This window comes from Neolamprologus brichardi, chromosome 10, assembly GCF_056152115.1.
Source record: "Neolamprologus brichardi isolate AB-2024 chromosome 10, ASM5615211v1, whole genome shotgun sequence".
NCBI classification, from domain to species: Eukaryota; Metazoa; Chordata; class Actinopteri; order Cichliformes; family Cichlidae; genus Neolamprologus; species Neolamprologus brichardi.
In genome coordinates this window covers 32,937,742-32,959,401 of record NC_142113.1, presented here as the reverse complement: position 1 = coordinate 32,959,401, position 21,660 = coordinate 32,937,742, and the positions used below count along the sequence as shown (strand labels likewise).

Here is a 21,660-nt window from a genome sequence, read left to right as displayed (position 1 = left end):
TCCAAACTGCCGAACGAACGCAGAGATATGTTTTCATGTCAGCTGCTGAGAACTGGATTTGAAGAGGCAGTGGCTCCTCTGACTGAATGTCAAGCTGTTTTGTAGTTTGTTTTTGTTTGTTTGTTTGTTTTGGGGGGGTTAGCGGAATCAGCCTCATGTGATGTCTGCTGTAGGGCTGCCACAAACGATTATTTTGATGGTCGACTAATCAGATCATCATCCATTGGACGTAAAACTTACAGCTTATTGCACCAGCAGCATCTGCTCTTATATAACTATCATTAGCTTACAGCTTTAAGTGTTTAAGGTCTGTGCTAACTAAAAATAAAGACAAGATGATCGTTTATTAAAATTTAATGAAATTTGCAGATTGTTTCGGTGAAGTTGAATAAACTCCTTGCTATCTAAAATATAACAGGACACCGAAGTATATTCTTGAGCATCTAACACTTCTGATAATCAGCTGTCTGCTTGATGTTTATTCAGCTGTGTAAAAACTATAACTTTAATCTCAGCCAAACCGATTTACTCAGGAACAAATAAAATACTAAAAAAAGCCAAACAATAACATTTTTAAGTTATCTAAGTGACTTATATATCATGTTTTACCTGAGTAGCGAAAGACGGTCTGCCGGGAGTCCGGTGTTCTCACGGCTCTAGCGAGCCTAGCCCCCGGCTAGCTATCGAGCTAGTGGCTAACAGACGTCTCCGAAAACGTCGGAGCGCTTTTGAAAATATGTGGTGTCCTGATAAACTGAGCAGATATTTGAGGTTTACACAGCTACATTCTCGCCTGAAAATATGTTAAACGTTTATTTTGTGACCCAGAAAGAATAATAAGAGTAATATTCAAACTAACTAGCTGCCGCCATTGTTGGAAACTGAGCTGGGCTGCGCTATGAATTCTGGGACACAGCTTCTTCTTCGTCTTCTTCGGGGTTTAACGGCAGCTGGCATCCTTGTACATGCAGTGCTGCCATCTTCTGTTTCAGTCCGTTATTACACTCTTAAATCCTACTACTTATTCCTGCGTCTTTTGGGATCTTACAAAGCTTCAAACGACACGTCGACTATTAAATCAGTCGACGACGATTTTGATAGTCGACTAATCGTGACTAGACGACTAAACGTGGCAGCCCTAGTCTGCTGTCTGCCTCAGGCTGGACTTGACCCGTGTGCCACTTCAAAAAGCTGCTTCACATGGAGACGCCACAGACACGATTTTATTTTTGTTTAAGAGATCGCATTTGACTGAGAAAATAAATCAATGTCTGTGATGGTGTTGAAGTACCCAGGATAATACCTGAGAAGCTTATTCAGAGCAGCACACACTCTCTTATCTCTCACACTGCTTCATCTTCTGTGCTGTGATATATTATTTAAGCAGAAAGCCTGACCTTAAACAGTCAATGGTCAAAGAAACATGATACACCAGCTGGCCTCAGGATCAAACCTGGAAGATACATACTGGATGTGATTTTCAATTCAATCACATTTTAGAAATATAGTGGTAAATCACAAAAGCAGTCGCCTCAGTGCACGTAGTAAAGACTACAATGATACAGAGAAAGCGCCAACAATCAGACAACTTTCCCCCTTAAATCCAGGCTCAGGGACAGTTGGGTTGATGGGAGAGAGGCAGGACAAACACTTGCTAGTACTCATTCTATTGTAATTCAACTAAGTGCTGGAAATATTCCTTCTAGATTTTGCTCCATGTCGATATAAAAACCTCATATATTTGCTACAGATCTGATCTTCATAACACTGAAGATCAACCACAGAAGGTTGGTCCACTGTGGTCACAAAGAGCTGGACAGAAACGGTACCAAGGCTGTGCTTTTTAATGATGCTCAGTTGCTACTAATGATCCCAGAGTGTGCAAATAAATTATCCCCATCATTACAATCGCTTAGCTGACAGGAATGGCACCCAGTGTGGTCTTTTGCTGCTGCCCACCAGCTTCAAGGTTTGATGTGCTCTCAGAGATGCTCTTCTGCATACTTTGGCTATATTTAGTTATTTGAGTCTCCATTGGCCTGTTCTCTATCACCATTATGGCATTTTGTCACAGACAACTGCAGCTCACTGCAAAGTTTCTCATTTCTAACATTCTCTGCAAACCGTAGAGATGGTCATGATACCAGACCAGCCCGCTGGGTGCTGCAACCCACCAGGGCTGCCCTTTGTGAATATTTTTGGTCATACATTTACACAGGAAATGAAGACTGGGACATAATTTGTGAGCATAGCAAAGCTAGCCCATGATTCTGTTTTGAATCCCAGACTCAGGAATATCTGAATCCCAGTGTTTTCTCATATTTGCTGCACAGTTTTACAAAGTCTCTGAGAAACTGCTTTATAACACCGTTATTAAAGATGATGCTAAGCTGTTTGGACTTTATAATCACATCAGACTCAGTTCGATCTTGGTTGATTTCTTCTTTCTCGTCTGTGCTTCATCAGTGTCTGCTGAGAATCAGCTGGTCAAATCAACTGGTGTGAAAAATGTCCTGGGCGTGGAGCGACCGGGGCGAGAGAATCGATGAGCAAAATAGGTTTTCTGCAGTCGCTTAGATTCTTGTATATATATATGAACGTATTGTGTACATATATAATATTTACACATCACCACATTTAAACTGTATGTTAACAGGAAACAGGATCACCTTCAACTTTCTTACCTGTGTGAGCGTCAGCGTCCATGCAGGTGATGCTCACAGCCATAAGTATAGTGGGTTGAATGGTTGCCACAGCTTGCTACTAAATGTTTTTGCACCTATTTCTGCCCCGTGACCTACTTTTTCAACATCCCCTTTAAACCTTTCAGGGTCTTGAAAGGATGAGCCTGTGATTTTGCCCACAGCACAAAGCAGAAAATGATCCAGTTCTAATCAACTGTGGTTAAGGTGAGGGAGCTGCCTGCTGCAGTAGGAGGCTGGCAGGTGAAAAAGCAGCTACTGTACAGTCTCACAGTAGCAGCAAACCCAGCGCAGAGCTGCAGTGCATGTGTGAAAAATGCTCTGGGGTGTATTCGATGTGAAGCTAGCATCCCCTTTTTCAAATGGAGGGAAAGGTATTAGATCACTGTGCTGGTTTTCCTGCTCAAAAGAATCAAAACCTTTTCTATATCACTGCACTTTTCCTGTTACTGCTTACTCACCCCCCCACCCCCCACCCCCCTCCTCTGCCTCTCAGCTGGCAAAAGTAAAATCATTCAAGTTCTCAATTAGTGCATCTTCACATGTCTTGTAGTGTGTTTCTACAGCCTAACGGGGAGTTTTCTGCTCTGTGTTTAAAAAAGCAATGAGTCAACACGCAGAGTAATCACATCAGCATTTTACAGTACACACACACACACACACACACACACACACACACACACACACAGTGTTCAGAAGACAAGTCAGCAGAATTCAGAGAGACTTCAAAGAGCAGAGAGAGACGCTGAAAAGAGACTTCAAAGATACTGTGACACGCGCAGCAACACCTCCTCCAGCGTTATTACCTCAGTGTCTCACACTCAGAGCAGAAGATTAGACATCGTTACAATCAGCAGACTCGCTCTGTGTGTGTGTGTGTGTGTGTGTGTGTGTGTGTGTGTGTGTGAGTGTGAGAGAGAGATACATGGGAACATTAGTTTCAACATGGGGACAAAAGGCAATTCACTGCTAACATCTGATGGATGAGGATCAAGTGCTGAGCTCCAAAACTTCCTCTTTGACTCAGCAGGTTAGATAATGTCAGTTTTAATTGCTTTCAAACTGGGTTCTGCAAAGTAAACACCAACACTTTCCCAAGAATGTTTTTACACACCTACATACTTTCAGAATAAAACTCTTATAAATCAAATAACTGATTTAAACCGGCTCAAACTGCAAGACACAAAAGTTTCAGGCATGGGGGGGGAAAGGAAAGAGAAATACAAAATATCTTCCAGAGGAAGATTATTGATCTGACACATGTCATGACAAACATGAATAAATCCATCCATCAATCCCACTTAATGCTTGGTTTGCATGGGACTGAATCCCTGCTGTTGGAGCAGCACTTCCAAGCCTCTTGATCCCAGAAATGATTTCATCATAGCTTCAGCTGCACCATTAGATCATCCATGATGGAAGCACTGGACCAGTGGAATATATATATATATATATATATATATATATATTAAAACTAACATGAGTTAATATAGAGCCAACAAATGAATAACAATCTATCTAAGGGGTGAGTACCGGCTTAACAAGGGGCCAAAACCAGGCTATGAAATCAACACAAGGCCAACCAGGGGCTGGAGTCAGGCTGATAGCCAACAACATACCAACAACTGGAGACATCCAAGAGTAACAAACAAGACTAAAAAAATCAATACCAGCCTGTTCTGCTTCAGGAAACAGTCAATTCCTGCCAACACATCGATGGATCAGTATTAATACTGAAATAATTCATAGCTTCCTGCAGAATAACTACTGTCAGAGAGCCTTCCTATTGTGTTCTTGCCTGTTTTTCTTAAATAAAGGACCCAAATGTTTCTTTCACTTCACCTCTTCCTCATAGGGATGTGTTAAAAATGGACATCAGCAGATATGTTGACCATAATTGCTACTATCTGAAAGAAATTCTGCATCTCCTCTGAAAGGTAGCTGTTCATTAAAGCCCATACGCTGTCAGTGTTTACAGCTGCTGCAGAGGCTCAGCTCCGCAAGTCAAGTGTGTTAATGATAATGTTCAACCTTCAATTAGACAAACAGCAAAACACCCACGCTGACAGGCCAAGTGTCAGCCACTACTGAGGACGGAGAGAGAACAATAGTGAGAGACAGAAGACTCAAATAAAAGAGTGAACGAAAGGAGGGATAAAAACAGGTATAATGATTTTTAAAATCATAGACTCTAATCTGCCCTTTTATAATATGATGCCTGCATATCATTTACCTCTAAACACGTGATAAACAGGAAGTAAAGATGAGGACAGAAAGAATAAAACCAGGTGATGGAGAAAGATGAGGTGAGAAGATATGAGGAAAGCAAAAACAGATATTTCAGAAGAAAAACTCAGGAATAGAAAAAAACAAGGAAGAGAGAGGGGAGGAGCAAAAACTGAACCAATCCAGGGATAAAACGCCCGCCCTACCATCATCACACAGCCCCTAACCCAAAATCAAGGTGCAGTATTCTCCTGAACTATAGGTGGCGCCACTCAGACAATCCTGGCAGATAATAGGAGCTGATACAGCAAGAGAAGAACTCAAAATGTTTCGTGTTTTTTCCACAAAGTCTTTAGTTTTCAAATGACTGCAACATCTGTTTGCAGTGTTGCCAACTTAGCGACTTTGTCGCTATATTTAGCGAGTTTTCAGATCCCCTTAGCGACTTTTTTTCTAAAAAGCGACTGGCGACAAATCTGGCGACTTACTTACTTACTTACTCTCAACAAGCAGCGGTGCTGCCGTGGGCACCTCACCCGTGCTAAAGCGCTCACGGGCGGAGGAGAGTCCTCCCCCAGCTGCAGGAGACGTTCACACCTGTGCGTCCAAACTGCAAATGAACCGCGCATGAGCGAAGCCGCTGCTCCCGCACTGACTGTAACGCAGTCAGTTCTTTTACTGTTATGCTGTTTTGTGGATCAAGGTTTAAAACTACTTATAAACTCCACCAGAGTGCCTATTTCGGGTCACTTTTGCCGGTCAAAGCCCGGATAAAGGAGCAGGGTTGGAATTGTGACATTAAAAAACAATAATTGCTAAAATAAATTTAATTTGTAGTTCTAAATAAATTCTAAATGCATTTAGGACATTTTTTACTAACTTTATGTCTCTTCCATGATGTTATTTCTCTCTCCAGCAGCGTAGGTTACAATTATATTAGCATGACCAATTATGCAAATTAGGGGATGACGTCATTTACCGACTTCTAGCGACTTTTAGGACAGCCAATAGCGATTTTCCTTACTGAGGAGTTGGCAACACTGTCTGTTTGTCATTTAAACCAACACGATTGTACGCTCCTGTCTCCAACCCAGGTCTGGTGGCTGCGGTGGAAAATCGAGCCGACGAAAGAGCCACAAACTCTGGCTGTGCTCTGGAGCACAAATACACAATCACACAAATATACAATCACATGAATGATGAAGTTCTGCAGTCTGGTTATGTCACACAAGTCTTAGCTAACGCTAACCAACAACACTGGAAGGCTAACTTGAGGTCAACACTGTGCTAACAGCTGCTCCACTCTGAGGAAACAACAGGAAGTAAGACAGAAATCTTTTAGTTTAAGAATAAATGCGACTGCATGACTCAGCATTACTGTCTGCTGCTCACTACCAAGTGTTAACATTTGTTGGCTGTCACAGTCTGAACTCTGCGCTCGTCTCTCTCTCTCAGTTTGCAAAAGTAGATAAAAAAAGCTGTCATAAAAACACTTATTTTTACTCCAGCAGAGAAGAAGAAGCAGCGCTCTGTCTCTGCTGCCTCAGCCTGTAATGTGTGTGCTGGTGCATGAAAGTGCACATATTTGTGTGTGTGTTGGATATTAAACTGGCGATGCGGCAACAGTTATGTCAACGACACACAGACACACACAGTTTCATGTTCAATTACACAGAGACTGCTCGTTTCCTCTCCCTGGTTTATTTCCTTTACAGCTGCTGCCCGTCCATATGTCCAGCTTTTTTTCCTCTTTTAATAAGTGGGCGGAGCTCTCCGCCGTCCGCTTTAACCACGTTGTTGGTGAGCAAAAAGATGAGAAAATAGAAAAAAATAAAGAAGCAGCACAAGATAGGAACATGTAAAAGCTTTCTTGATCCTCTGGACAGTTCAGAGAACACAGGAGAGGAAACGTTTATCGTCTCAGGTCAAGGATTTTTACCCACAGGAAAAAAATGGTCTCAGTGAGAGGACCCGAATATTAACCGACCATCTCCACCGGAGTGCAACAATCACATCCATCCACTTTCTGCTCCTCACCAAAGAGATGTTTGGTTCCGTGCCCGAACCATGTCGACTGGCTCCTTTCAATGTGGAGGAGCAGCAGCTCCACTGCGAGTCCCTCTAATGGCCGAGGTCCTCAGCCTCTCTCTGAGGGAGAGCCCAGCCCTCCTTCAAAAGAAACCCGTTTCTACTGTCAGTATCTGCAACTTCATTCCTCAAGTTTTTATATCTGACACATCAACTTCTTCCAGTTTAGCTGGCGCTCTGTTTTTGACTTATCAGAAAAAGTACTTATCATCTGTATAATCTAACAGTGAAACAACAAGTATGTGTGTTTAGAAACTATCAACAGGGATCAAATAAAAAGAAAATTGAATCAAATGTTCTGCTGGAGGAGAAATGAAGGAACAAAGAAGGACGGACAGCTGTCGTAAATCTTTCTTCTCCACAGTCTCAGCAGCGTTTTCCACATGGAAAAGATTTATATAAATCCTATAAAGTTTGTTTCTGTCTTGTGTGAAACTTGCATGAAAAGTATACAAGAGTGAAAACAGATATAAGATCCCTTGAAAAATTATATAAATGAAACTTGTATGTTTTTGGATACTTATTAAAACAATATATGAAAGTAATGAGAAAGTGGCCACTTTCATGAGTAAATCGTATAAGCCTTCTATGATTCACTATATGAAGTAGGCCACATCTGATGCAAGTCTTTTAGGGCTGCCACAAACGATTATTTTGATAGTCGACTAGTCAGATCATCATCCATTGGACGTAAAACGTACAGCTTATTGCACCAGCAGCATCTGCTCTTATATAACTATCATTAGCTTACAGCTTTAAGTGTTTAAGGTATGTGCTAACTAAAAATAAAGACATTTGCAGATTGTTTCGGTGAAGTTTAATAAACTCCTTGCTATCTAAAATATAACAGGACACCGGAGTATATTCTGGAGCATCTCACACTTCTGATAATCAGCTGTCTGCTTGACATTTATTCAGCTGTGTAAAAACTATAACTTTAATCTCAGCCAAACCAATTTACTCAGGAACAAATAAAATACTGAAAAAAGCCAAACAAGAACATTTTTAAGTTATCTAAGTGACTTGTATATCATGTTTTACCTGAGTAGTGAAAGACGGCGGTGGGTTTGAAAACGATTTGGGAGTCCGGTGTTCTCACGGCTCTAGTTAGCCTAGCCCCCGGCTAGCTATCGAGCTAGTGGGTAATAGACGTCTCCGAAAACGTCGGAGCGCTTTTGAAAATATGTGGTGTCTTGATAAACTGAGCAGATATATGAGGTTTACACAGCTACATTCTCGCCTGAAAATATGTTAAACGTTTATTTTGTGACCCAGAAAGAATAATAAGAGTAATATTAAAACTAACTAGCTGCCGCCATTGTTGGAAACTGAGCTGGGCCGCGCTATGAATTCTGGGACACAGCTTCTTCTTCTTCTTCGGGGTTTAACGGCAGCTGGCATCCTTGTACATGCAGTGCTGCCATCTTCTGTTTCAGTCCGTTATTACACTCTTAAATCCTACTACTTATTCCTGCGTCTTTTGTGATCTTACAAAGCTTCAAACGACGCGTCGACGATTAAATCAGTCGTCGACGATTCTGATAGTCGACGTAATCGTGGCAGCCCTAAAGTCTTTTATAAGTTTTTTCTCTATCTTTTCCATCTGGGTTAGTCTGATCAGCTTACTGAAGTTCTCTCAGACATTTAAAACATGTTCACTCATGCTGTATCAAACTAACTGAGTAAATAACATTCTACTGTGTATGGTTACATGTGGTCATCAAATCAAATCAGCCCTGTATGAGATCAGCGGCTGTGATTGGTCCTTCGCCAGCGAGGGCGGGTGGAAATCTGTCTAAATGGAAGGAGTGCAGGTCGGACTCTGCAGAGCTACAGCTCATAGATCTTTGTGGTTTTCCTCACTAGAAAGAAGTGAAAACATCTTCAGATCCTCGACAGAGACAAAGAAAACATTTCTAAAAATCCTTCAAATGAGAGTGAAAAAACCCCTTTACAACATGAGGTGAGGAGGGCAGGGCTCAGAGGAGGATGAAATGATGCAGGGCTGAAAACACTTCACTGTAACTACTCTGGTTTCAGCAGGCTCTCACATCTGTAAGTCTGTATCCATGGCAACAACACAGAGAGACAATTATGGGATGAGTCAGGTTTGATAACTTTTTATCTGTCCGTGTGTTGAATAAGGTTCGAACACGCCGGCAAGTTCATTTATGTAATAAATGGCGAGGTTAGTGAAGTCGTACACACACACACACACACACACACAGAGCTGAGCCTGTGGCTGTGAGTCGTCCACCAGCAGCCAAGCAGAAAATAAGCTCTCAACACTGCGTTTACTGAGAGGTACAAGCTGAGTACAGAGAGGAGGAACAGAAGAAGAGACGGAGTAATGAGAAGTAACAAGACGATGAAGAGAGGAAAGGAAGAGGAAAGAACGAGGCAGGAAAAATAGGGAGAAGGAGAGCACGCCTGCACAGAAGCTTTTTCTCTCATGTGAAAGGTCATTCCAGTTTTCTCACATAACTTTACTCCAGTCCAACTTTTTAAATTCAGTCTTTAGTCCAGATTTCTTATAACATAAAATCCAACTTTTCCTCTCTAACCTTTCTTTTCTGTTTTTCTGTCACATGAATTTGAATTAGTCAGAACCATTTCAGTCCTCTGCTGCTTAGCCGTTAGAGGTGGGAATCACCATACATCCCACGATACGATATTATCACAATACTTAACGCACGATACGATATTATTGCACTTTTTTAAAATATTTTGCGATATTCAGATTCTGTACATAAAGGTAAACTTTATCAATATTCATTTTATCTAATATCAAAGTCTCACACTCAGTCTTTCTCTCATTTCAGTTTGATTGTTGACAAACTGAACGGTTTGTATTACAGTCTAGTCCAACTTAACTGAATCAACCATCTGGTACAATTATAGCTATTCTGAACTATTCAGTTTATGAAAACTATGCAGCCCCTTCAGCAACTGAAGAATTTGAAAGTAAATTAAAACAAAATATAATTTTACATTAAATAAAAACGTTTTAAACTTAATTAAAATAAAACATGTCTTAAATTAAAATAAGTAAACTGTCATGTTTATTGCTGCCAAAAACAAGTTAAACACATTTGGACAGTGAAGGAATGTCAGGATTCTTGCTCAGAAAAAGGATCAACATGCTCTGAAGTCAGAGCACAAAAACCTTTTTTGTAACAAAATATCGATTTCTGCTGTCCCTGTATCCATACATTATTAGCAAACAAAATATCACCATGCTACACAGTATCCATTTTTCCCCCACCCCTATTAGCCGTCCATTTTCTTCTGCTTTTTCAATTCAGGGTTGTCATGGTTGGGGAGGGGTGGAGCTTATCCCAGCTGGCATGGAGTGAGAGGTGGGGTCGACCCTGGACAGGCCCCAGCCTGTCGCAGGGCTTTGTAGTATTTAAATCTGTATTTTATGGAAAAGGCTGGTTAAGTCATTCGTTTCAGACACTTTGAGAATTCTTCCAGTTGCAGTATCCAGTCCTTCCGTCTGATTTCTAAATAATTGAGCCTGAAGTCAAAAAGAAACGAACGAGTGAATTCGGATTTCTGAAAACCATTTTTGTTTCTAACTACTTAAACTATCACTGCTCTGACTGAAGCCTGACTGTTGATTGACTGTTCCACTTCATCCCCAGCAGGGACCCTCCTGTTTGTGCAGACGCTGAGAGTGGACGTAAATCAGAGCTGAGCTGGAGGCGCTCGGCCTCAGGAAATCCCCTCTGCCTCCGACAGACAGCCAGTGTCCTCAGCAGATGTCGAGGAGCAATAACATCAGACAGACTGCACTGCCGAGGCAGACAGCCGTGCACTATTACACCACATAGACTTCCAATAACACTTCCCGGGTAGATGTAAAAGAGGCAATAAGATTAGACAGTCTGCTGCCAAATGGACTATAACAGATCACAGGCTGCGGGGGGACACTCGGCCCGGAGCAGGAGGGAGGGAGGCCGACCAAGCTATCAGACCTTTTTTGGTCAATTCTCCAAAGGTTGTTGTTTGCTTGAACCAAAGAGCTGGAGGTGAAGTTTTCAGGACACAATCCAAAGTTTGTGTCTGCACAAGTGAATCTTTCAGTAGTCAGACAAACACTGAGTTCATCAGCAGCAGCCTGGAGTCAACCACAGAGACGTGTCCTTTTTTGCAGCTCGTTATGATCAGCTGCACACGTGCAGACGTTGTTCACTATTGTCACGTCTACAGTTTCAGACGGTCGAAAGTTTTTGTCTGCATGGATGCAGAGCCTGAGGACGAGGCTGCAAGCATCTGCACGCAGCTGCAGCTAGAAGGCGGCGTGTAAAACTGTGTCACACATCAGAAGAAGCCATCGGAGCGACACGCTGATTTACTGGAATACACATCTGTGATTACAGCCAGAGCGCCGCGTGCCTCGATGATAGCGCCGTGAAAGCGATTAGCCTATTAGCTTTCACTGAGCACACTGAGCTCTTTCCTTCCTGACTGTTAAAAATAAAACGCCGTACAACACTTTCCTCGTCATGCACACTCACACACTGCTGCTTTGACTGTTGATGTCTCACATATTTTGCTAATATCACAGATTGATCTTCTTTTATAAAATCTGCTGCCAGTGGACCCGTCCGTGTTTGCGTTTGGTCAGGACTGCGTTAATTCATCGAGTTGACAACCAGCTTCTTCTTGTTTCTTTATCCTGATATGCTGAGCCTGAATGCTTCAGTGTCAGACCAACCAGACATATTTGCCCCTTTTTCTGTTTGCTGACATGAGAAAACTTCAGACTTACTGCAATGTTACCCTAACTCATTTCTAAAGCTTTGGTTTTGTAATGAAATTAAATAATCGTTTTGTTTTTATACCCACCAACAGCATCACGTTAACATTAGAACAAATTGATTTCTAAATCCACTTTCTCTTACTTTCACTTCTCCACTCAGACTAAAGAGTCTGAGAACATCGAGAACGAACAAACACGTGCTCTTTAACCCCGCCCCCTCCTCAGACCCACACACTTTGCTCAGGAGTAATGTTGCACTGCTCGCTGAGCAGGCACTCCAACACGAAGCTTGATATAAAGAAACCATTTGTGCTGCATGCTGGCGTCCTCACCTGATTCAGAGCTGTACATGTAGACGAACCTGGTCCAGTAGAAGTGCTCGAGCAGGGCCATGAGGGGCTCCTGCAGCTGGGGCCGCAGCTGCAGGACGAACTGGTTGTTGGTCTGCACGGGGAAGGACGGCGTGACGAAGCAGACGTGCAGAGACCCGCAGAAGGACATCAGCATGTTGACCGTCCGCCGGTCGTACAGACCCATGATGGCGTACACTCCCTTAGAGAACTGTGAGCAGACTGGTGCAGAAACACAGAACAAGAGCGTTTCATTAATGTTTATTTACATCATTTTTGAATGATCTGCCATTTGGAGCCAAACGAACAAATCACCACCAATGCAGCGCCCGGGGAGCAGTGTGTAGGGACGGTACCTTGCTCAGGGGTACCTCAGGGTAACCGTTCAGTGGAGTCGAACCCCCGACCTTCCAATCATGGGGCCACCACTCTACCTACTGAGCTATCCCTGCCCATACACATGGTTAGATATGACTCCAACATACTGACGATGTTCAATATACCAAGATCTGAAAAGGGGAACAAATTTGACTCAGACCATGGGCCTTGGAAGGATGGGGGGCAGTGGGTTATTGCCCCAACACCCCACTCCCACATCTTTTCTTTAATGAAACTAAACGTTGCTCAAATCATGGTACCTGATTTAGACTTAACCTTCCACAGAACCCAACGTGCACCTCCTGAGAAACATGAGCACACATCAGGTCGACGTGGTCGCCATGGAAGGTAACGGCGTATGCGGTAAAGGGGTTACATGTAGTTCAATTCATCCATCCATCCATTCACTTCCGCTTATCCTTTTCAGGGTCGCAGGGGGCGCTGGAGCCTATCCCAGCTGTCATAGGGCGAGAGGCGGGGTACACCCTGGACAGGTTGCCAGTCTGTCGCAGGGCCAACACACAGGGACAGACAACCATTCGCACTCTCATTCACTCGCACATTCACACCTAGTGGCCATTTGGATTATCCAATTAACCTATCCCCACAAGCTGCATGTCTTTGGACGGTGGGAGGAAGCCGGAGTACCCGGAGGGAACCCACGCAAACACGGGGAGAACATGCAAACTCCACACAGAAAGACCCCGGCCTGATGTTGGAATTGAACTCAGGACTTTCTTGCTGTGCGGCAACAGTGCTAACCACCGTGCCACTGTGCTTCAATTCAATTCAATTCTATTCAATTTTATTTATATAGCGCCAAATCACAACAACAGTCGCCTCAAGGCGCTTCATAGATACAGAGAAAAACCCAACAATCATATGACCCCCTATGAGCAGCACTTTGGCGACAGTGGGAAGGAAAAACTCCCTTTTAACAGGAAGAAACCTCCGGCAGAACCAGGCTCAGGGAGGGGCGGGGCCATCTGCTGTGATTGGTTGGGGTGAGAGAAGGAAGACAGGATAAAGACATGCTGTGGAAGAGAGACAGAGGTTAATAACAGATATGATTCAATGCAGAGAGGTCTGTTAACACATAGTGAGTGAGAAAGGTGACTGGAAAGGAAAAACTCAATGCATCATGGGAATCCCCGGCAGCCTACATCTATTGCAGCATAACTAAGGGAGGATTCAGGGTCACCTGGTCCAGCCCTAACTATATGCTTTAGCAAAAAGGAAAGTTTTAAGCCTAATCTTAAAGGTAGAGATAGTGTCTGTCTCCTGAATCCAAACTGGAAGCTGGTTCCACAGAAGAGGGGCCTGAAAACTGAAGGCTCTCCCTCCCATTCTACTTTTAAATACTCTAGGAACAACAAGTAGGCCTGCAGAGCGGGAGCGAAGTGCTCTAATAGGGTGATATGGTACTAGTTACATGATAACCAAGAATGTAGAGTTTCTGCAGAATAATCAGTCGCAAGTGATCCTGTCATTGTCGTTAGCATTTCTCTTCCTTTTTGTTGCTGAATATTAATCATTGGACTCTTGTTGTTATCCTCGGTGCCGCAGCGTTTGTGTCTTTTCTGACACATTTACTCAAAAATAAAACTGACCATTATTCCATTATTTACATCACCAACTACAACAACAAAACTGTGTTGCTAGCTAACATCAGAGGAAATTAATAATGTTTACATCCTGTCACATGGTCACAGTCTTTCGTTAGACGTAGTAACAGAAATGTTTCTCAGCAGAAGGAAAAACCTTCTAACACGACGCTGCTCCTGGAGTTTGTTTTTTTACCTACTGGGTCACGATTTCTGGAAAGAGACAGCAACGCTGCCATTTTTCATTTTCGTCCCACGAGGCAATACCATTTAGTTCAATTACATTCAAGAGAAGACAGACATCTCTGACAAACTGGGCATCTCACATCAAAACAATCCAGAATAAACAGAAGTGAATGAAAAACACTACAGACCAGAGTGTTTTGGGGTGAACTGTCCCTTTAAAGGCCAGCTGTCTCTCTCGTCCCATATCTGCTTCATTTTGCCGGAGGTTACAGAGTGCCGGTGCTCATAGTAATGCCTACCTTCCTGTGACCTGTGAGCTCACTGGCTGTTTGCAAACCAGCGTGACATCAACAGTAAAAACCTCGTCGTCTGCCTCCATCCTCTGGCCTCTCGTTCACCTCCCCTTCTCTTCCCTCGCACTTACTCTCTCTCTCTAATAATGCCATTTGTCTCATTGTCTGTCTTGTTTTTAAGCTCCAGTTTTCCATAAATCCAGGTCAGCAAACAATCCACAAGTAAAATCGAGCTCGTACACTTTATTATGACTCCTCAGTCACACCGTGCTTCATTTTGACTTCATGGTGCAAAACCGTGACAGCTTTTTTCCCTTCTTCTTAGCGTTATCTTGTCACATTCGGGTCGCCTTTCTTTGGCATTTTTAACAGTCTTCTTCAAGCAAACATGAACACTTCTGAATATGCTGAACTCTGCCATTTTTCATGCATGTTTATTGTTTTATCGGCGCTTCCAGTGGGTTTTCTTCCCCCCATCAACACAGAACAGCCCAATCTCCATGTGGTAATAAGCTAACAGATGATAAAGTGTCCTTATCTTCATGGTAAACAGACATCATCTCTGCAGCTGACTTATCTGCCGCTGTGTAGCTGATGAAGAGCAGCTTCCTGTTTCACACAAAGCGCTCCCACATGCTAAATCCCTGTACACACAATAGCTCTAATCAAATTACTCTGAGATCCTTCACAGTCAGGGATTAAGTCTTAAGACAAAATAATACTCACTGCTGAGGCTCCAAAAGTCATTCTGTAAATCACGGGCTCATTTTATGGTCCTCCCGGATTTAGACTGAATGAAAACATGTCCATATTTGTGTGTCATCACCCAAAAAATCCCCATTTGGGCTAAAACAAGAGAAACCTGAGAGGAAAGAAGGAAAGAAGGAGGCATCTCCACCAGTGAGCAGCAATATTAAAACCACCTGTGCCAATGTTTGGTAACACCCCCTCTCTCGCTGCCAGATCAGTCCTGATCTGCAAAGGTGCAGACTGCACAAAACTGCGAATGCATCATGACCCCTTTTGTAGCAGCTTGGTGGTGGACCTTTGGTTGCTTCCATAGTTCAGGCTTGTTCATCCCTCTGAGGCCTGATTTGATTGGAATCTGGGGAGTTGGAAAGCTTTGGACACTAATCGGGAGACAGACCACTGCCATCGGGGAGGTCTGCTGCTAACAGGGCGTGTAACTCAGCAGATTTACAATCTAAGTTAGGTCTGCAAGAAGCTCAGTGCTATTCACTTCTCACTTATTTGAATGTTTTGGCTCATTCACAAAGTATAACTGCCAGTACACTCAACTTCAAGCTAAGCACTTGGACCCAGTACTTGGTCTCCTACATTGGTAGCTATAGAGGTGCTTTAGGTGTGATGGTTATTAACTTCAAGCTTTCTTCCTGACATGACTGTTTGTCAGAGCTGGAGAGTATTTAATCATTAAAGGCTTTTGTCTTTGGAGCTGACACTGATCAAGTGAAGACCTGAGACCCAAATGCATAAATATTGAACCCTGTATGACATTCAGCTTCTCCAAATGGTAAATGGCCTGCATTTGTATAGCGCAGGGGTGTCAAACTCAAATACACAGTGGGCCAAAATTCAAAACTGGAACAAGGTCGCGGGCTAACGTTAATATTTACTGAAAAAAAAAAATCTTCCTCCAGATATGAGAATGAATCTTTTCTTATGGACTCAAACAAATTTTGCTGAAAAACTGAATATGGAACAAGCAAAGCTTAATACTAAACAATATATATATTAGCTGTATAATACCAGTAGGCCAGCTCTAATAATAGTTTGGTATGGCTTCGTGGGCCAAATGTAATTAGGCTGCAGGCCAAATTTGGCCCGCGGGCCAGAGTTTGACACCTATGGTACAGCGCTTTACTCAGTCCCTAAGGACCCCAAAGCGCTTTACACTACATTCAGTCATCCACTCATTCACACACACATTGACACACTGCTGATGGCAGCTACATTGTAGCCACAGCCACCCTGGGGCGCACTGACAGAGGCGAGGCTGCCGGACACTGGCGCCACCGGGCCCTCTGACCACCACCAGTGTAAAAGGAAACCATCTGACCTATCAGTTGATTGGGGCTACAGCATTTGGCCAATCTACTGTTTGGGTTTGAGCTGAACTTTGTTGCCATGCTGGTTCCTCTGGTAGCGGTTCATTGATGTCAAGTGTCAAAGTTAAAAACAGTGAGAGTTCAAAAGTTCATACACGGCAATACACGGTTTGTATTTCAGTAACCTATTTTTTAGTGTTGGCCTTTTTCTAAACAGTTTACGATGATGACCTTCCAGATGGTTCTGCATAACAAACATCTGGTGCGTCAGGTTAGTGAAACATCAACCCCTCTTTCGGCAGTAATTGACCTATAAGCTTATGTAATTGCTACACATTTACAGATATAAAGCAAATATGGTTAAATCTCCAGGTTGTCTCACCCACCCACACTGGAAGTAAAGCTATTCGGATGCATTCAAATTCAGAGAACAACTGTTAATTGATTGGTTCCTTCAGTTTTTCTTCCAGCCGTGGAGCTGTTGATTCAACATGCTTTTGTTTCTCCAGAGATAACTTCTTAATAAATGGTCCACAGACTGACCAAAACTCAAAAAAGAATCCACCTTTTGCAGTTTTAAAATCAAACTGCTGAAAGGTACTTATTCATCTGTTTGTTTGTTTGTTTGGTTCTAAGTTTGCTAAATAGCTGCCAAACTGCTAATCAATGAATCAGTATTAGATCAGACACATATGTGCTGACAGATGTCCTCGTCTACTTTCTTTGTGAATGTGTGTGTGTGTCCTTGGTGCAGATCCCTGAAGCCAGCGCTAACATGCTAACAGCAAAACCATCTACCCTCAGCAGACTCACACTGGAAATAACCATCCCCTTTGAGGCCATGCTATCATGCTAACAATAGATGTTTACCCTCAGGCAAATGCTATCAGTGCTAACGAGGTATCTGTCTCTTAGCATTAGCGCTGCTGTCCAACTGGGACGACAGGCGGGTCCTTCATCAGAGGGGGTCGGGCAGCACAGAGTCGACAGATGCTGCGAGCCTTGGGAAGCTTCGTAGTTAGTTGTGTTTAAATGAAAGCCAACATGATGGGAGTCCAGATGTTTAACCTATGGGATTAGCCAATGAAGTGGTTTCTAATTTATGTAGCATTACATAAATAGCTGTGTTTGTTGATTTAATGAGCTCAGTTTGTGCTGTTTTTTTCCATAATGATTTAAAATTCATGTCATATTTTGTCTCTTTAAATGTATAAATATTCTTTTTTAATGAGTTTTATATTGCCTTTTATAAACTGTTGCATAAAATACCAAATGTGGTTGTCGTCAGTGTAACTATTTTTCCTTTTGTAAGTAAGTAATCAGGACAAATGTCAAACGTGAGAAAGAGTTTGAGATTAAATGCACAGCAACACAACAATCTTTTTAAAATTTCAGCTTTCTAGGGATTAAAAATCAGCCTGCAGAGTGTTGAATAGTGGTGTGAAGACATGCTTGCAGTCAGATTCTTTAAACCTGGCAGAGCCAGGCACATTCCCTGTTTTTGGCCTTAATGTTGATGCTGCCTTTATGTCAAATGGGACATTTTTTTAATGTGAGTTTTGCCGTTTCAGTCTATTTTTTTAACATAGACAATGATCCAGTTTGAGAATATACAATGCAAAGAAGCTGTCTTCGTTCTTTCCAAAATGATTCCGTTCCTCTGACGATCGAGAGGAGATCAGTGATGTGTGACAGGATTTTGGTGAGACTACGGTGCAAAACGTGCAGGTTTTAGTTAAATATGAGTTGCAACGATTTTCATGAAATTGTCCAGCTCGGATGATTTTAATCGCACTTGAAAATCATTTGGAAAAATGTGTTATTTTGTGCAATTTATGACTTTTCTATGTTTATTTTAACTGCAAGCTTGAATCAGCGAATAGTTTCCAGCTATATCAAAGTCAACAACTGCACGTTGCGTACACACCCAAATACTCAAACACACGGCTCAACTCACTGAATTCTGTGTTTCTGAAGTCTCATCCAGCTGTGATCCAAGAACAGCTGAGACAGCAGATAATTGGTTGTGTGTGCAGAGATCAGCTGAACACAGCCTGGACCTGGCTGCGTGTTGCCTGGTTGTGCTGACAGAGAGGTGGAAACTGTATTTGTGTGTGGGCTGGTTCATAGGCACTCTGGTAACTTGGGTGCATTAAACACACATAAAAACAAATGAAATTGTTTTCACATTAGTCAGAAGAAAGTTTGAGGGCCAGGCGAATAGAAACCACTGGGAGATGTTCTTAAAATCAGTGTTGGTCAAGTTACTTGAAAAAAGTAATCAGTAACTAATTACTGATTACTTCCCCCAAAAAGTAATCCCGTTACTTTACTGATTACTTATTTTCAAAAGTAATTAATTACTTAGTTACTTAGTTACTTTTTAAAAACACGATTTACAACCTGAATAGGTGATAAAGTGATAGATCTTTCAGCCCAATTCTACTTTTTCTACATAATCATCATACAAAATGTAATCAAATGGAAAAGTCTCTTTTTAAAACTTGTTTTATTAGTTTTAATCTTTTAACTTTATGCATCAAGCAAAAATTTAATTATCTGCAACATTCTCTGACTGGAAGAAATTAGTTTAACATTTAAACCTATTTTCTGCACATTCCAGCACATAAAATAAAATATTTTGTGTGTTTACACTCAGTCTTTCAAATAGATGCAAGTAAAACACAGCAGAAAATAAATAAAGTCAAAGACTAGCGGTCCTGTTGCTCTATTTTCACCTGTAAAGCAGGAGTGGGGTAGGCGGAGGGTTACCCTGGTGCAGGTGTGCCGCGGTCAGTGGAAGAATCCGCGAGTTTCTCTGTGAGTTTCCCATTACGTCGTAGCTACTCGGTGCTTGTTTGGAAGTTTAGGGGTTTTTTTCGCTGTAAAAAGAAGTTTTCTTCCCACGCACAACGGACACTAATGTTTTTGTCACTTTTTATGGAATCAAACTCAAAGTAAGGTCAGTACTTCCACGCTTTAAACGCTGCACGCTCATACTCTCTCTGCACTCGATATATGATCCATTGTTGATCTGCACACAGCTGTTGTCACGAACGTCGCACTCGCTTACGTCACTGTCATGAGACATTCTCGCAAAAAAATCACGGTTTTAGTAACGCAGTAACGCAGCGTTCCTACGGGAAAGTAACGGTAATCTAATTACCGTTTTTGCAATAGTAATCCCTTACTTTACTCGTTACTTGAAAAAAGTAATCAGATTACATCAATCGGATGCCCATCTCTGCTTAAAATACAGGAGAGTGCAGGTATGTGTGATGCCATTAGTTATACTTTTATTAGACCCTGTTCCCACCTTTGTGTTTGTCCTTAAAGCTGCTAAATAAAGCGAAGATTCATATTAGATGTACCTGATTTAACACCAATCAAAAGTCCAGCATGGCTTCACTACCTGCTGGACTTCCTGTCTCCACCACAGATGTTTAACCCACAGCTGTCCTGATTCCAGCCACCTTTAACGTTAGGGAGCCAAACAGTGAATGAGGACATCGATCACAGCGTCTCAGCGAATGAGCTGACCTCGCCTCGTACCCACAGAGGCTCCTCCAGTCAGACAGCTCGCTCCTCGCCACCTAAGGCTTTTAGACAGAGCTTTATTTAAACACAGCCCACAGTCGACGACGCCAAGTGCCACGGGGCCCGCAGCTGAGACCGCGTCTACCCACAGAGCCGTGCATCCTCCTGACACGCCGGTCCATCTCTGCAGATCTGCCTGTCTGTGATGAATACTCATCATCACCCTCATGTTTGCAGGGAGAGAGACGAGGAAAGGACTCGTCCGCCCAGGGGAACAGGCGGGTAATTGTGAGGACATCTATTAACCTTAGGCTTTCACCGTCATCCTCCTCGACTGTTTACTCTCCTCCACCGAGCAAACAGGCCGGCCCGGAGACACACAGCCGATGATCAGGTCACTGTCTCAGTGCGCCGTGCGGCGTTCTGTCACTCGGCCAGCACGAGTCACTGACGCGTCTAACAGAGTGACATCGAGTCAGGTCACAAACACAAAGAGGAGTAACTCCAGCACCGAAGCTTTCATACTGACATTTATATCCACCGTTTATCTGATCTGAGGTGACGTTCAGGGAGAGATTCAGCTGGAAGTGTGTGACATTATAAAAATCCCAAAATGGGAACTTCAAAGTTCACAGACGGTGGAGTGGTGAAGACACGAGCCCTCTGTCTAAATGTCCCCTTTAAATCTGAGTTTATATTCTTAGACTTTTTAAACTTGGGTGGTTTCAACGTATAAATGTCAACAGTAAAGTCCAGCTGTGTCTAATGTTAAATGGTCTGACTTTACAGCAGAAATAAACAAGCTTACTGCAAACAAAAGTATGTAATAGCTCACTTCCATTCTGCAAAGGGGGGATGCTTTTATAACTAAGCTTTAAAAATGCATGAGGATTTTTGTTTTATTCAACAGGTGTGGTGAATGTCACTAACGTGAGGAGCTGTGGTGCTACTTTAGCGTCAGAGTGCTGCCACAGTGGCTACATGTACAGTGTACGGCAACTACACTTGGTTTTGTCATTTATTCGGTGTTAAAGGCTCAGGGAGGACCAGGTGTCCAGCACCGAGAGGCCACACTGAGATCTTCAGTTTAAATAAAATTAGAAGAGATGAAATTTTAATTCCGACTCGCTGTGATCTGAGCGGCGCTGTGAACCCAGCCCAACCTCAGGCTCTAATTAATGTGTTTTGTAGCAATGCTGAATAATGAATTAAATGACTGCCTTCCTCAGGGTGATGCAGCGCACACACACACACACACACACACACACACACACACACACACAAAGTCATTTAGGCAACTGCTGCCTCTGAGGCATCAATGCAATAATCTCCTGCTGAGAACGCAGCTCTGACACACACACACACACACACAGAGTTACACAGACACGCTGATCTAGAGTCTCTCTACATGTGTTACCCTCCTACAGTTGCAGGTTCAAATCCCATCTGTCAGCCTCTA

At 42.7% G+C, this 21,660-nt stretch overlaps 1 protein-coding gene across 5 annotated transcripts in view; it reads right to left on the bottom strand.

Moving 5' to 3' along the window:
• The window catches only part of LOC102789181 (glutamate receptor 1-like), a 112,155-nt gene that overhangs the window by 54,237 nt on the left and 36,258 nt on the right, over positions 1-21,660 (bottom strand). For all 5 annotated transcript variants that reach the window (XM_087847575.1, XM_087847576.1, XM_087847577.1 and 2 more), the window contains exon 3: positions 12,117-12,356. In XM_087847575.1, coding sequence (XP_087703701.1) covers positions 12,117-12,356 — 240 coding nt within the window. The remainder of the gene's footprint in view (positions 1-12,116; positions 12,357-21,660) is intronic.